Source organism: Astatotilapia calliptera, chromosome 5 (genome assembly GCF_900246225.1).
Source record: "Astatotilapia calliptera chromosome 5, fAstCal1.2, whole genome shotgun sequence".
NCBI lineage: Eukaryota > Metazoa > Chordata > Actinopteri > Cichliformes > Cichlidae > Astatotilapia > Astatotilapia calliptera.
Genome location: NC_039306.1, coordinates 36,311,993 through 36,329,245, shown reverse-complemented (window position 1 = coordinate 36,329,245; position 17,253 = coordinate 36,311,993). Strand labels below are relative to the sequence as shown.

General features: G+C 39.4%; 1 protein-coding gene across 1 annotated transcript in view; it reads left to right on the top strand.

Annotated features, from left to right (window-relative positions):
• Window positions 1–17,253, top strand: part of LOC113022371 (pleckstrin homology domain-containing family A member 6-like) — a 71,404-nt gene that overhangs the window by 37,818 nt on the left and 16,333 nt on the right. The window contains exons 14-25 of the mRNA XM_026167713.1: window positions 1,171–1,242; window positions 1,807–1,887; window positions 2,732–2,881; window positions 3,051–3,146; window positions 7,020–7,131; window positions 7,230–7,369; window positions 12,139–12,306; window positions 12,690–12,765; window positions 13,030–13,133; window positions 13,838–13,996; window positions 14,916–15,062; window positions 15,205–15,335. Of these exons, the coding sequence (XP_026023498.1) occupies window positions 1,171–1,242; window positions 1,807–1,887; window positions 2,732–2,881; window positions 3,051–3,146; window positions 7,020–7,131; window positions 7,230–7,369; window positions 12,139–12,306; window positions 12,690–12,765; window positions 13,030–13,133; window positions 13,838–13,996; window positions 14,916–15,062; window positions 15,205–15,335 (1,436 nt within the window). The remainder of the gene's footprint in view (window positions 1–1,170; window positions 1,243–1,806; window positions 1,888–2,731; window positions 2,882–3,050; window positions 3,147–7,019; window positions 7,132–7,229; window positions 7,370–12,138; window positions 12,307–12,689; window positions 12,766–13,029; window positions 13,134–13,837; window positions 13,997–14,915; window positions 15,063–15,204; window positions 15,336–17,253) is intronic.

Here is a 17,253-nt window from a genome sequence, read left to right as displayed (position 1 = left end):
TTTTTTTACATTACTAATTCCTTTTCTGCATAATTTTATATTGTTGTTAATAATAAATTAAAGCAACAAAACAATCTGAAGAGCCGCTTGGGACCCGAAAGAGCCGGCTCTTCTTAGTGAGCCGAGCCGAAAGAGCCGGTTCTCTAAAAAGAGCTGGAAATCCCATCACTACCTCCAACTGTTGTGGAGGTCATCGATTTGTCATCACACTACTGGGTTTCAGCACCACTAGCACTAAGGAATAATGGTGACTGCTTATTTTATTGTACACTCAACCCCTCCCCTGCAGCTGAGATTTCACTGAAGATATACATGGAGAATCAGCTGAATTCAGGTCTGATTCACTGGCATTTATGGCATTAAAATTAAAATGTGCAAGCATAGTGACAAGAAGATCTCTAGAGTGAATTCAACATAACTGAATGCTGCACTTGGCAGGATATTTGAGCCACAGTTGTGAAAACTGCTAATTATTTATAGTCGTAGTCCCAAAATATATCAAACACTCTCGTGTGTGGCCAGAACATTGGTTGCGATACAGATTTGTTACTTACAATCTTAATGTCACCACCCCACAACACAAACAGGATTTAGTCAATCCAAAAGCAATCCGTGTCACGCTCGTCTTTTTACCCCTTCTGCTGTGATTATCGGGGATCCCATAATTTGAAATATTGGTTTCGTTAATGTGGTCACATGTTGTTTTACTTTTTTCTCTCACACTTCTGAATTGCTTATGTTTAAGCTCAACCTTGACATTACTGTTTGCTTTCTAATTATTTATCACCCTTTTAAAGGGGTGAATTGAAATTTTTAGAAAAAAGTGGAAATTTATGATTTTGTTTTATTTTATGTACTTGTTGGTTTTGTTTGTTTTTGTTGGTATGTAATTTTAATACAGTCATGTTGACTAGATTGAAAACCGTTACATAGCTCAATTTAGTCAAGTTTAACAGTACAGGAACTGTTGATCTCAGAAAGAACATAACCATTGATCTCAATAATTTTGTGAATAAATAGAATCATTGAGATTTTAGTTCAATGTAAAGATGTAATTGGGCTTTACATTACTTTAATAAAGACCAGAATATATATTTTAATTTTGTTTTCGTCTCAGTGGAACAGTATACAGTCTCTGATTGATAATGACAGGCAAATCATTTTTTACAGGTGCCTCCTTTCCAGGATATAAACTACAGAGAACTGCATCCTACACTGAAACTCAATGAGATCGAAACCAGTGTAAGAGTTTTGCATTCACACCCAAATGATGTGCTTTTTATTTTTTTATACAGTGCATGGTGAGAAGTATGTGAGCACTCATTTCCCCATGTTTGTATGTCCTGTAGACTAGGAACCTAATCTCAATTTTACAGTCCACAATAATCTCCAAAAGTTGATTCTGTTCATCTGGACGTAGCGTTTTTGAAAACGCTACGTCCAGATGAACAGAATCAACTTTTGGAGATTTACTTTCCTGGATGATTGAGAATGCATCAAGAAGTCCACAATAATATATTTACAATATAGTTTTCCTAGTTTTTGCATGAGGGTGAACATTGTCAGTAAAACAATAAAAAATATAATTACAGTAACCCTATTTATTAAATGTCTGAAATCAGTTGCTACTCAGTTTAGTGGTTGAAACTAGAAGAAGCAGATTAAGAGTCACATATTGCATACAAATGTGATGTTTTTGTGCTGTATATTTTTTACTGACATATACACACTGCTGTCCTGTCTTTGTTTTATATTTCCTTCCTGGTGTCTCTCAAATTCACAAAATAACCACTCCTTGTTACACAGAAGCTCTTGGGGCGATTATGTGAGCAGAACCAGATTTTGAAAGACCATGAGGCAGTTGTCCACAGACTGAGAATGAATAAGGTACACAATTTTCCTCGGAAATGTGACATTTTATTGTGAAATTCTTAAGAAACGCTTCGTATGAAATCACTGGAGTTTTTTAATAGCTACTGAACACAGCAATGTACTACTGTCATGGTAAAGGAAACCCATAAAGCCTTATTTGTCCTAACCATATTTGAAGATAATATACTTTATATATCAGAGGAAAGCAGTTTAACTCAGTACATTAGAACAACCTAGCTATTAATACAACCTTACCTTTAGTCAACACTTAATTTGTGGTGACTTCAAGCTGTATTTTGTGGTGTTGTTGTACGGGACCTCTTTACACTGAAAGTTGTTTTGTTTTTCACCACCCTGGCCTCTTTTTTCATTACAGTCAGCACGACTTTGAAACAAATGTATTTCAACTGGAGGAATGTCTCGTGCCTATGTGGATTCTGAGGGGATGCGTCGCTCTGGCAAGCTTTGAAAAAAGTGTTATCTGTTGTGTTTTAACCCAAAGCATGATTTTTTTCTAACCCTACCCAAGTAGTTTTACTCCCTGCGGTGAGGCTGAATTGTTCCAATACAACAACCCCACTAACTACAGCACAATTAATGACCACAGAGTTGAATCAACGTCTTCTGACTCTTGCGTTAAATTAGTGCACAATGTAGTGTTTCTTCTGGTCAGTTAGCATGTATCGTAGCTAATAATTTCACTCATTTATTTATGTGAAACCATTATAACCTTACATCCGAATATTTAGATGAAATGTGTATGTTCTCTTAAATAGATCAACAGGGATGTTGCAGTGCACTGTCTATTTACTAAATAAGCAGAAAAACTAATTTTCAACAAAACACTTGCTGTTACCAGGACAGCCTAGAGGAAGCACTGTTGGCTACTCATCAGGAAATGGAGATATACCATAACCAGCCTTTAATCATGGAAAAGCTGCAGTTCAAAAAGGAAACCCAGCAGAACCAGCTGATTAACATCAGAGGGGAGCTCTCCCAGGCCTCCAGTGTGAGTTCAGTAACTTGTCTGCATTTCAAAAAATGCACAGCTCCACGTGATTGTGCAATGTACATCTGCTCATTAAATGTTCTATTTGTTATATGTCTAAATCAAACAGTCTGAATATTGCTGACAGTATAAATAATACTATTTTTATTTTATTTTGTATGTCTCTCAGGCTTTAACAACTGCTTGCATGGAGTTTGAAGCATTAGAGGATGAGGCCAATGCCATCCATGGAGACCTGTGGGAGCAGCTTAATGCTGGAGGACAGGTAAAAGGTCACAATGTAATATAATACATATATTATTAATATTATTATTAATATAAAGCGCCTCGAGGCGACTTTTGTTGTGATTTGGCGCTATATAAATAAAATTGAATTGAAATTGAATTGAACAATATCATCATATCTGTAATCCCCCCCCCCCCCCCTCCTTTTTAATTAATCATTATTTTTAGGTTATTTTACAGTAAGAGATTATCTAGTCATAATTATTCAGCCAGCCACCACCATCTACTTTTTTTGATTTGTAGTAACTGTCATTTTTTCTTTATTTGTCTGTTTTGAATGATTTTTAATGATGACAACAAAACAAAAAACGAAAACAAGACAGCAGAGGTTTTGATGTGATATAAGTTAATCTAAAAATCTGATTAAATATTTTTACAGCAACTGGCTATTATAGGGTTTTTGCAACCTTAGGTCAAAGGAGGTTGGCTGGCTACATTCTGTTGATTTGTGTCAAAGTGACACTGGAAAACAATTTTAAATATTAAGCTTGTGTGAATTACATATAAGTAATTCCAGAGGCTAATTTAACAAGTTTGTCACTGTGTGGAAAAAATGAGATTAAATTGAAAAAGGCCAGATATGCAGGATATGCACATTTTGTGATTAATTTAGAACGTTTAAATTAAGCAAAGTGAGCCTGCTTTTTCTGCCAGTTTCTAATTATTAACTAAACAACGTTTTATTGACTCTCTCAATTGATACAAATCCAGTAATATCAACACCTAAACCTAAATCTCACTTTAAAACAGAGTCCGCTGCTCACCAGTCCTACAAGCACTTGCAGCCCATTTGTTCATTGTAATTTCTGACACTGATTTCCTAATCTAATCTCTTTATGTTACCGGCCCCTCCTTTACCTTCCCTGGGTGCACCTTGTGGAACAGAGTTTAGTGGGGGAGAAGTGGTTGATAAAGATGAACAAACACAAAAAGGTGGAGCTGAAAAGCTGAGAGAGAAAAAGAAAATAGAAATAGATGCAGCAAACTCTCATATTCACTGACAGTCAGGTGTCAGGGCTGTTGCTGCACTGTCAACAGTACCAGCAACAACTAGTAACCAGCCCTCGCAATCCCAAGAAGTGCCAGAGAATGGATAATTGAATTTTCAATTTAATTCAATTTTATTTATACAGCAACAAATCACAACAACAGTGGCCTCACGGCACTTTATATTGTAAGCTAGACCCTACAATAATACATACAGAGAAAAAAACAAAAACAATCATATGACCCCCTATGAGCAAGGACTTTGGTGACAGTGGGAAGGAAAAACTCCCTTTTAACAGGAAGACACCTCCGGCAGAACCAGGCTCAGGGAGGGGCGGGGCCATCTGCTGTGACCAGTTGGGGTGAGAGAAGGAAGACCGGATAAAGACATGCTGCGGAAGAGAGACAGAGATAAATAACGAGTATGATTCAGTGCAGAGAGGTCTATTAACACATAGTGAATGAAGAACAAACACCCAATGCAGCCTACACTGATTGCAGCATAACTAAGGGAGGATTCAGGGTCACCTGGTCCAGCCCTAACTATATGCTTTAGCAAAAAGGAAAGTTTGAAGCCTAATCTTGAAAGTAGAGATAGTGTCTGTCTCCTGAATTCAAACTGGAAGCTGGTTCCACAGAAGAGGGGCCTGAAAACTGTGGGCTCTGCCTCCCATTCTACTTTTAAATACTCTAGGAACAACAAGTAGGCCTGCAGTGTGAGAGCAAAGTGCTCTAATAGGGTGATATGGTACTACAAGGTCATTAAGATAAGATGGGGCCTGATTATTTAAGACCTTGTATGTGAGGAGCACAATTTTGAATTCTGGATTAGCAGTCCCAACAACAGAGTGAGGATGAGATGGAAGAAGGTATAATTGTCATGGTCAGAAAATAGATGGTGGGATGTAATTAGAGCAGGAGATTCCAGCAAAAAGTGAACTACTTTGTCAATAAGCGACTGCTAATAGCTAAAGATTAGCTTTTAATTGTGACATGTTGCACTGTAGTGTAACTAAGGTCCCAACCCAACAACAACTGTACAAACCTGATTAAAACAGAGGGAGAGGCAGAAAATATGTGCACAGGAGGAGATTAGGGCAAAGTGGACACACAGAAGGACTGGAGTACCATGACAAGTAAGCAAGCAGTCTAAGAACAAAGTGGTAGACTATGAGGTCTTTAAGATAAGATGGGAAGCATGTATAATTTAAATAGAACATATCCTTGCACATAAGCCTGTGAACTCTGTAATTAACCTCATTGTATGAAGAGGACTCCACATTAATATGAACAAATTTGAGTATATCAGATAGATATGATTCAAACCATTGCAGCACAGTACCTTTTAATACCTGTGACATGCTCTGTAATAAAACGCAATGATCAACAGTATCTAAAGCTGCACTGAGGTCAAGTAAAACATGCACACGGTAAGTCCACTGTCAGAGGCCATAAGAAGATCATTGTGATCTTCAGTAATCATGTTTCTGCCTTTTTGAAGCTCTTCAAATAAATAGTTCCTCTGCAGATGAGCAGTTAGCTGTTTTATGACTGCTATTTCAAGAATTTTTCAGATAAAAGGATAGTTAGAGAATGTCCTTTAGTTAGCTAAGACAGTTGAGTAAAGTGATGGCTTTTTAAGTAATGGTTTAATCACTGCCACCTTAAAGGCCTGTGGTATGCAGCCCAGTAATAGGGACTGATTGAGCGCCTTTATATGATTAAAGCATTAATTTATGGTAGTATTTCTTTTAGCAGTCAGATGTTATGAATAAATAATTCTCTAACGGTTAAAAATCTTTGTGTAATGAAATTCATAAAGTTGTTACTGGTTAAGGTTAAAGGAATGCTTGGCTTAAGAGAGCTATGACTCTGAAAATAAACCTCTTATTTTCTTAAGTCAGTGACTTAGTGAGCTTTATGGAGGAGCAAACTCTTTCCAGCCTAAACGATCATCTTCTAAACTAGTGAGATGCCATTCCTCTCCAGCTCATAAAATTCGCCTTTGAGAGTTATTTTAGGGAGTCGAGCCTGATTTGAGTCTTCTTTCCGAAGAGCCATATTATCCAGAGTTGAATGCCATTGGGATGTTTCATGTCTGCTGTAGCTGACGGCGTGGAGTGGAGTGTGTGGACCCAAAGGCAGATAAATGGAGACAGAAATGGAGCAAACAAAAGGAGAGCCGTTTATTTCTGGCTGAACAAAAAAACAAACAGTCATGGGGAGACTGAGAAAAATTATCAAAACTAAACAGGGCAATGCTAAACAAAAAACACAAGATATATATCGAGAAAAGTACAAAAACCTATTATCCATTACTTCTACGTAATCTTTGTGTAATCAAAGTAAAAATATGTCATGTTATCTAATTTTTACTGCACTACAAACTTTTTAAACAACATTTAGAAAAAACAAAGAAAACAAAATGAGTATATTACAAATACTAGTGCATGCGAAGTAAGTACTCAGAATGATATTCTCTGCTATCTTAGTGGAGGTCTGCTATCATATATTTTATATATATCTAATCCTTTAATGATTCCATAACAACAGATTTTGTTTGTTTTTTCCTCTTTTTTTGTTAAAATGAAACAAAAAAAAATGCGAGCAATTTCGATGACATGTAGTTATTTTTTTCCATCCATCCATCCATCCATCTTCATCCGCTTTATCCGGGGCCGGGTCGCGGGAGCAGCAGCCTAAGCAAAGAGGCCCAGACCTCCCTCTCCCCAGCCACCTCCTCCAGCTTATCCGGGGGAACACCAATTCCACATTTTTTCCACATAACTGAAATTAATAAATGGACCTGACTGTTATTAGTATTAGGGTCTAATTTCTGCTATTTTTCCTTGTAATTTCTTTTTAGAGTGAATTAGTTCGGCGGCACATCCAAAAAGAGTTTTGGAGAGTCCAGGATGTATTAGAAGGTCTACAAAAGAACAGCTTATCCAGAGGCATAAAAACAGCCAAGGGTAGAGGTAAAAGAAACTAAACTAATCTTGAACATAATGGCCTGTGTTTCTACCTTCTATCTAATGGCCTTTTCCTGACACTTTAAGTTTGTTTCTCTTTTCAGTTGACAGTGGTGCATCAGGGTCCTTTACCACCAATAGTCCAGCAAGCCCACTGAGCTCAGTAAGCCTTACCAGTCCACTGAGCCCCTACTCCCCAGTGCCTGTTTGCCAGGCTTCTCCAACCAAGGAGTTGGGTCTGGAGGTAAGCACTTAATCCTAAATTGCATAGAAGAGGAAATTCTAAACGTCCCAAGCCATGCCTTGTGCCTAATTTCAAACCTGACAAAATGCCAAACCATGGACCCCAAAGTTATAGGGAAGCTGACCCAGTGTCTTATGCAGAACATGTAAATTATTATGGTTGTGAAAACTGAGCATACTTTTCATAGATTACTCTAGCTTTCTAGAACCTCAGGGAGTCCTTAAGGACATTAAACCCTGTAGAGGAGGAAATAGATCAAAAAGGGACTAACTAAGCTATAAACCCAGGAAAGGCCAGAGAACAGACCAGTTTTCTTGGTGTACAATGCCAATATTCTGAATATACCAATCAGCACTCAGATGCAATCCATATCCATTCTGATACTCGAGAGATTAATTAGTTAACCTTCGACGGTTGCAGAGATGAAGCCAAGCTTGTCCTCAGAAAACATGTCGTAACATGCTTACATCTGGATCATTGTTAGTTTTCCCATGATTACTGGGGTGTTTCCTAACATCGGGCTCATTCAGTAAGTGTTTAAGTAAATAGTTCATTACATCAGTGTGCATTTAAAAAAACACAGGTATGACATTTTTATTCTTAATTAATAACTTAATATACAACCTGTTTGATGAAAGGTGTTTTCATAATTTCTAAATAATGGCTTCACTATTTCTAAATTTAAGAACAAATCATTTATTTATTAGCTGTTCATAGCATCGTGTTGCCATGCTATAGCTGTCCTGGCTGCCATGTTTTTTTGCAATGTTCTGTGGAGGTCTGAAGTGGTGCCTTTAAAATGGGAGATTGGGGTATTTGTTCCCATATTTAAGAAAGAGGACAAGAGATTATGTTCCAATTATAGGGGGATCACAGTGGGAAAGTCTATGCCAGGACTGGAGAGGGGAGTCCATCTGTTTGTTGAACCTTAGATTCAGGAGGAACAAAGCAGTTTCGTTCCTTGTCTTAGAACTCCTCTTTATCCACTCAAGGATATTCAAGGATGCACGTGAGTTTGCCCAACCAGTCTAAATGTCCAGCTTTGTCCAGCCACTGGTAGGATGTCAGCCACTTCCTCTGTCTGTCGGTGGTACATACTGTGCAGGGGCCTGTCCTTCCATGATGGTTCCTCCTCTTTCTTGGGTTTCTGCTGCCTAAGATATTCACTGAGCACACAGTCAGTTGTGGCTGTCTTTTTGATGTACTCAAGGATTTTTGTTGTCTCATCGTGGACTGTGGTACTGACACTCACCAGTCCCTGGCCTCCTTCCTTCCACTTAGCATACAGCCTCAGGGTGCTGGACTTGGAGTGAAACCCTCCAAGCATGGTCAGGAGCATCCTGGTCTTGATGTCAGGATCTTGTTCTTACCATTCAGCTGACTCTTCAAGACTTGCCTGACCTTCTGCAGGTACTTGGTGTTTGCATCTTTCCTAACGGGCTCCTCGTTGTTCCCATTTGCCTGTGGGATTCCCAGGTACCAGGTTCTCCAATCCGAACAACATTCCGATGTCATTGCTGTATATCCTGGTGGTGTGGATCAGTGAATCGGCATACAGCTTGATGTCATCCATGTAGAGGAGGTGGCTAACAACTGCTCAACTCCGTAGTCAGTATCCGTAGCCAGTCTTGTCAATGATTTCACTGAGGGGGTTCAGGCCTATGCAGAACAGCAGTGAGGACAGAGCATCTCCTTGGTAGATCCCGCACTTGATGCTGACTTGTGCTATGGACTTAAAGTTGACCTCTAGTGTTGTACGCCACATCCCCATTGAGTTCCTGATGAAGGATCTTGGGGTCCTGTTGATCTTGTATAGGTCTAGGCATTCCAGGATACAGTTGTGGGGCATTAAGTCATAGGCCATCTTGTAATCAATCCAGGTAGTGCACACGTTAGTCAGCCTCATCTTGCAGTCTGGTGTGACTGGTCTGTCTCCCAGTAGCTGGTGTTTTGCGCCTCTGGTATTCTTGCCAATCCCTTTCTGTGCCCCGCTCATGTATGGAGCCATAGACCTGTTCATCTTAGCCACTATGATGACTGTCAGGTGGTACTGAGGCAGGTTATTGGCCGGATGGGACCGGTCCCTTCTGGGGATCAGGATTGCCTGGCCTTCAGTTAGCCATTCTGGGTGTCTCTCATCGACAAGCAGCTGGTTCATTTGTGCTGCCAGACGCTTGTGGAGTGCAGTCAGCTTCTTCATCCATTAGGTGTGAACCATGTCGGGGCCTGGTGCTGTCCAACTCTTCATACTGGAGACCCTTTCTTGGATGTCTGCCACTGTGATGGTTACTGGACCCTGTTCATGGAGGTTCCTGTGGTCTGCTTCTAGATCCACTAGCCACTGAGCATTGCTGTTATGAGTTGCATCCTTCTCATATATGTTCTTTCAGTATTTTCCAGTCTCCAGCTTTGTTGGTGCTGTTCTCATATTGTTCTCATACTGTTCCCCTGCCACTGAGAGTACACTTTGGATGGTTCTGCAGAGAACAGCTGGTTCATTCTCCTGCTTTCTATTTCTCTGGTGTACCTTGTCAAGTGGCTGGCCAAGGCTGTGAATCTTTGCTTGGCAGTTTCCAAGGCCTCCAGTATGGACAGCTTGCTGTACGTCTTAGGCACCTTCTCCATTGCACCTCTCTGCAGCTCTGATACTTGATCCCCCTGACATGTTGTCCAGGCTCCCCCTTGCCATAACATTTGTTTTGTACCTTGTCAATCTCTAGCTGTGAGAGCAGTTCCTTCTTCTGAATGTTGAAATACTGAGCTCCTAGCTGTTTCGATATCAACAGCGCCCTATTTTCTTCTCTTTCCCACTTATGCCATATTGTTCCAGTAGCCCACTTCTCATCAAGGTGTCCTGGTTTCTCAACACCTGACGTGCACCTTGTTTTGTGTGTGTGTGTGTGTGTGTGTGTGTGTGTGTGTGTGTGTGTGTGTGTGTGTGTGTGTGTGTACAAAACACTGGGTCAAGGACAATGACAAATATTCAGGCTTGAATTCCAGAGTCCCTGTCAATAAAATAAAGAACAAAGTCAAAGCCAAATTATTTTAGATTAATTTCAAATTGTTTCCTAATTATTTTAGTATCAACATCAACTTCAACTGAACAACTAAAGTTCTGAACAACTTAAGAAGAGGTAAATAAGAAGAAGAGATAAAGTATTTCAAAAAATCCTGTCCTATCCAAATTGTGATCTGAATGCATTATGGTGCCAAACACATTTTGCTATTGCACGAACAGCTAGAGTGTCTATGGGTCCATCCTCTTCATGTGAATCTTTAATCTATTTATTTATTCATTTTAATTTGTTTTATTTCAGCTATTACATTGTATGATGATGTGTACAGCAAGACAGGCAAGAGAAATAAACAAAAATAAAACCAACCAAAAAGGAGGAGGTGGGGATAGAATAAAGGGATAGAATACAAATAGAAATACAAAGGGGTGACAAGTCTAAGATATTAGATGTTAAGATAAGAAGGGAAGAGTGCATGATCAGTGCTTTTTACCACACTGTTCTACTTGAGGTATGGTTAAGATGTAGTTTTGCACTCTATACCCTTAATATTCTTGTAAACAATCAAGCCTGTTTCAAACCTCACAATTGCTGTGCAGCCCTACCGTATAATGTTTTAGTTTAAATTTGACAGGTATACGGCTCTTACTTGGCTGGCCAGTGTTAGGTTTATGGTCAACACTTAAGACCATCTTTAGATCAATACTTTAGATTAACATTAGTTTGTGAAAAGACGATGCCTTGAACTTTCATATTACTTGATTCCACATTAATATGGAGCTTGCAAAGAAAAGCGTCTGGACTTTGTGACTGTTTGGTCTCTCCAATGTAGAGGTCTGGGCCTCTACATTGGAGAGACCAAACAGCCACTTCACAGGCGCATGGCACAACACAGAAGAGCCACCTCCACAGGACAAGACTCAGCAGTCCATCTGCATCTTAAGGACAAAGGTCACTCTTTCGAGGATGCCAATGTTCACATTTTGGACAGAGAGGACAGATGGTTTGAAAGAGGAGTGAAAGAAGCCATCTATGTCCACTGTGAGCGACCATCTTTGAACAGAGGCGGGGGTTTACGACACCAACTCTCTGCCATCTATAATCCAGTTTTGAGATCCCTTCCCAGACGCCTTAACGCCCACTCACATCCTGGGCCATCTGACCTCAGGAATTCGCATGATAAGGTGGGGCCAGGTTTCACAATGAACTCACCCGAAACTCTGGCTGATTGTGACCCACACCCAGTTTCACACCTTGGCTCAAGCAATTAGAGGATCATCAGGGGGTCCTTTTGTCCCTCTGTGGGGGGGAAACTCCCACTAGGTTTATATCTGGGACTCTCCACCATTTGACCTTAGAACTGAAGAAGCTTCTCGGATGAGAGGTGAAACGTCTTCAAGTAACTTAAAGAAGTCCAGACGCTTTTCTTTGCAAGCTCCTTTGACTACGATGACCTGGATGACTGAGAACCTTCACAGACATTAATATGCGTAAATAATTATTTTCATATGTTGAATTAAGTCTGTCTTAATGCTTCTTAGAGTTTAGCTATTATAAGGTGTGATCAGTGTTTCAGCAACCAGCTGGGGATTTTCATCCAACTCTTTAACTAACTAGACTGAAACTCAATCAATACATTTCTGCTTTGCAATTTGACTGGCTTATTGTCACTTATCCTGATATGCAGCACTCTCTCTTCCTCCTATCCTATGTTAACTTCCTTCTTCACTCCCTACTGCCCTTATGGTGATCAAGGAAAGTGTTCCCCCTAGGCCTCCCCTTCCCAAATCCTATTACCCATTGGATCCCTCCTATACCTTTCCTCCCTCCATCCCTCCCCTGCCTTTTGACAGCACGACCTGGCCACACAGCTTCGGCATCGATGTTGATTACCTTGGTGGTGAAGATTCTGACTTCAGAAAGGTAATTGGGTATTTCTGCTGGTATACTCTCTTTCATTAGAGAAAGAAATAAAATGTGAACCAACCTTGGTGCATCACATTTGTTGAAGTCATGTGTACTTGAAGAGGACATTTTGATCAGCACTGTCACTTCAGTTGGCAGCTGGTCAGCTGTACAGTAAAGGTATAGTACTGTTAAAGAATGGGTTACTGCAATTCCTTTAAAATAAGAAGACTTTTTCAACCATAGTGTGATTGCATCATTGGGGATTCTTCAGGTGTACCAGCTGTTTCTTCCATTACAAGGCATTATCTAATGCATTCTTGAGTTTTTTGAACAGTATTAGAATCGTTCACTACCTTCAGGTTCAGTGCTGACAAAATAAAAACATCTCTGCATTCCAGCCCAAGTTTGGAGAATCGAACAATATCAGTGATGTTCAGGAGCAGGCCCAGGACAGGCAGTCCACCATGAATAAAGGTACAACAGTTTAATATCAAGATTTAAAAATGGCAATAACAATGACAACAATAACTTGGGTATGCAGAACCCAGAGATACATTCTTTAAGGCGCTTATAATAGCAAGTTAAAGATAAAAATTCAGTATTCTGTCTTTTGACGTCTGATTGCATGAATTAATCAAGTGACACTTTAAAGACTGACTCATAGTGTTATGTTTGAGAATACAAACATGTTTTTTTTGGCCTGTACTTATAAGTGTATTTATTTTTTCACATGCACAGTTGGCATTGTTCCTCCTAGAACCAAATCCCCCACTGATGAATCACAGAGGAACTTTACTGAAGTTCATCGCCGTAACAGCAGAGTGCTTAATGGAGTCTCCAGGGTATGTCAACCCACTCTGGTTAGGAGAGAAAAAATATAAGCCTTAATAAACAACAAACAATAATAAACAATGAACAGGTCAGTGGAACTGAGAAACATGTGAAATGGGTCATATTCACAACATTAGACATGAATGCACATAAGAGGTTGTAATGTGGGTTGTACTCAGTGGTTGAGAGGAGCAGTGGAAACACTTAGCAGGACAGTCAGAAAAACTCATGACCACACTGGCACTGGGAATTCCACAGTGCTTGTATTTTAATGCACACTCAACCTTACAAAGACCCATTGAACAGCTACTAATTATCATACATGAAGCACAGTGTTCCTACAACCCGTTGCAAAAAGTTAAAGAGGTCCGAGTCCATAAACTCACTTGCAAGCAAGTGGATCTCATACTCCAAAGTGGGCAGTGGTGCATACTTATGACATCTCTAACCCTTACATTGTCTTAAAGAGACACCACACCACTTCAACTGTTACAAGGTTGATATTCATTTTAGCGCTGTCAGCGTTAATCTCGTTAAAATGACGTTAATGCCATAACCGCCATAACCACAAATCTCCACCGCGTTAATGCGGTTATGGCGTTAACGTCATTTTAACGAGATTATCACTGACAGCATTAATTTATTTATAATCCATTTTATTATATTTTTATATGAGAGAAATTATCTCTAAAAATAAGCCTGTTCTCTGTCATAGGAGCGCCCAAAAAGTGCTGCTTTTCCCACAGAAATTAAGATGAAGATGAGTGTGGAGGAACAAAATGAGCGACTTCGTCGCAACCAGTGCAGTTCTATGAGGGACAAAAGGAGAAGCCTAAACCTGTCAGGAGGCCAGTCTCCAGCCAATTACAAAGTGGTATGAGCAAGCTAATGGTGATCCTTGTCATGTATTTAATTGTAGTATTGTCACAGTGAGCTGGTAAAGTAAAAAATGAATCATGTATGTGTTTATTTTTCAGATGATAGTCATAGCTGCAGTACATGTGTGAAAGAACTTTCACACATGTACTGCAGCTTGAAATTTTTCTCAATATCACACATTTCCCAGATTTCCCAAATTGTTGCTGTCATACCTGCCTACCCCAGTACAAAGCTTTGTAATTTCCATGTGAGCCCATCTGAGAAAGTTGTGGTCTAGCAAATTCACTTGGGTACAATAGCTAGACATAACCCATGTAAACACCAAGTAGTTACAACTTATCTGAAATGGACCTTCTCCTGTTGTGTGAATGTGATTCTCCAACACCGTCAGTTCATGTGTAAAAATGACAGAATGATAGAGATCACTTTACACTGATCACACTGGGGTGGCTGTAGCTCAGAAGGTAGAGAAGGTCATCTGCTAATTGGAAGGTTGGTTGGTCGATTCCTGCCTGCTCCAGTCTGTATGCTAAATTTTCCAAGATACTAACCCCAAGTTGCTCTCCAGTGCGTCCATTGGAGTATGAATGTGTGTGAATGCTAGATAGAAAGCACTTGCATAGAAAAAGTGCTTGTGGGAACGAGGCAAATTCTGTAAAGTGCTTTGAGCACTTAGATATGGTAGGAAAGTAAAAACCAGTCCATGTACCATGCGTATTGTCCACCTGTTTGCATTTCTGGTACTTCCAGGTGGGTAAGATAATCCACTGAAAAACATTGCCAATATTTACAAATATAAAACCAGTGATTGAGATAGGCCAAAGTTGTATGACTAGGGTATACGCATTTTAGCTAGCTGATGATTTGATTGTATCTGCCTGTGTGTCCTATCTAGTTTGTGTTTGTATTCACAGGTCCGTAGGCGGCTGACAGCTCATGAGATTGACATCAAAGACTTAGAGAAGGCAGTTCGAGGACAGGGGCAAGAGTCACCAGAGGAAGAAATTGCTCGTCTGAGACGTTTACAGATTGAACCAGAGCATTACAACATCAGCAAAGAGGTGAAATAAGTTGAATCATTTATTAACTTTGTGGCTATTTTAAGGCAGGTATGTTCACAATAGAATCATAATAGCTTACCTTTGTGTCCAAAATCATAAAAGACAAAGATAAAAGAGATTTTTTTCTTTCTTGTTATAAAAGATGGCTCCTGACAAGGTTCTGATCCCTGAACGCTACCTGGATGTGGAGAATAACACTCTCTTGAGCCCAGAGGAGCAGAAGGAGAAGCAGAAGAAGCTAGAACGAATCAAGACCCTTATTGCCAAATCAAAGTACAGTTTTAACTTCCTTTAAATTTCTAGCAAAAGTCTGTTTATTTAAAGCTGTACACATTTTAAATTTGTAACATCTTTTACCTCTTCATTTATAATAAAAGGAGATGATTATGGGCAGAAATCTGTGCCATCAGAAACTGAATTTGAATAAGTTCAATTTGAATTTGAATTGCTCAGATTGAATCTGAATTGTAACTTGAATAAATGCTTTTGAAAACTGAATTTGAATTAGTCTAAATTGAAATTGAATTTATATTTTGAAAATGAATTGATTTGCTTTGAAACTGAATTTTATCCTTTAAAAATTCAGCTCTCGAATAATTTCAGTTTCACTTCTCACCATTCAGTTTCAGTTCTACAATTCAATTTCAGTTCCAAAATTCAGTTTTTTGGAACTTACATCCGGTTCCGGTTCAAGCACAGATTAATAGAACTACGTTTTACTAGCGGACCGAAAGTGTTACTGACGGGAATCTACAGCATGTTGAGCTGAATTAAGACTTCAGAAGTCATTCGTCATGTCGAATGACCAGCGGATAAACTCTCAGGTTGGTAATAAATGTATTACATGTATAAGAACAAGCGTCATGTTAACAAATGATAGCCGTAAGGTAACTTTTGTGCTTATTGTAGCTGTTAGCTAAAAACGTTAATTTAGCGTAGTTTGCCCTGAATTCAGCTTTGACAAACAAATATGATCGACTGTTTCTAGTAGAATTCCAAAGTTGTCATCTTGTACCCTCTCAGAGTACCCCCTCTGTATGCTTGCAGAGACCCCTACAGTAGGGAAACATGCAAAACAGTGTCCAAACCTTTGTATTTTAGCTTTATTTATGTCTTGCACAGCATCCCAACTCTGTAGCTAACTTGATAACTTTAGCTAAAGTGAATAGTTAGTCTAATTCATTAGTGCAGCATTACTGGATCACCTCTGTTTGAAGTGATATACAACTATCACTGTGTTTAACTACCATAATAATTCTTAGGGTACTGAATGCATGCTTAATTTGATTTTTTTTTTTTTTTTTTTTAAAGCATACTGCTCCATTAATATGTTTGACAGGCTGAAGTTGTCGGGTCACCTCCTAAATCGACCATCTTTTACAGGTGTTTTGTGCCAGAAATGGAGTGTCCACTGAAGACTGAAGATACTGAATCTCTACGCCTTGCCATTGATCCGTATTGTGCCTTCATCTAGACAAGAGACATTAACTTAACCACTCTCATATGCTCTGTGCCTACCCTGACAGTTGTAGCTTGGCTCATCTGAGGGTGAAATTATAAGAATGTGTTATTTTGCAAAGTGCTCTCTCGGGTTCCTAAATAAAATATGGCATTGAGGTCATTTCTTTTGAATTAATCCCTTCTTCTGAAATATAAGAATGTCTCCTGGTTTTAATGGCACTTTGGATTTCTTTAATTTCTGTTCCACTTCCAAACCCAAATAGATCCTGACAAGCTGACACAGTAACATGGAAGAGGGAAAGACGTTGGAAAGGACTACTACAAATAAACCTAATGCCTAACAATGAAAAGTGTAAAATAAGAACAATAATAATAATAAAGATAAAAGATGAAGTAACAAGTTTTTTGTTTATTCCAAATGATCATCCAGATGTCTGTGACATGTGATGACAAACACCATAATGGAAGGCCTTAGTCATCACATGCTTAAACTCATCATATATTTTTGCATATGCTGAACAGGCAGTCAGACATGCTGTAACTGTGTGGTAGAAAACAGCATGAACACCATACGGCAGGTGTCTCAAACTCCAGTCCTCGAGGGCATGGAAAAGTTGCATGACACCGGCCCTCGAGGACTGGAGTTTGAGACCCCTGTCATACGGAATATGACAGGTGTGGTTGAACTGCATGAAGACTCTGAAGTTTCTCTTCTCTTCTGGCAGGACAA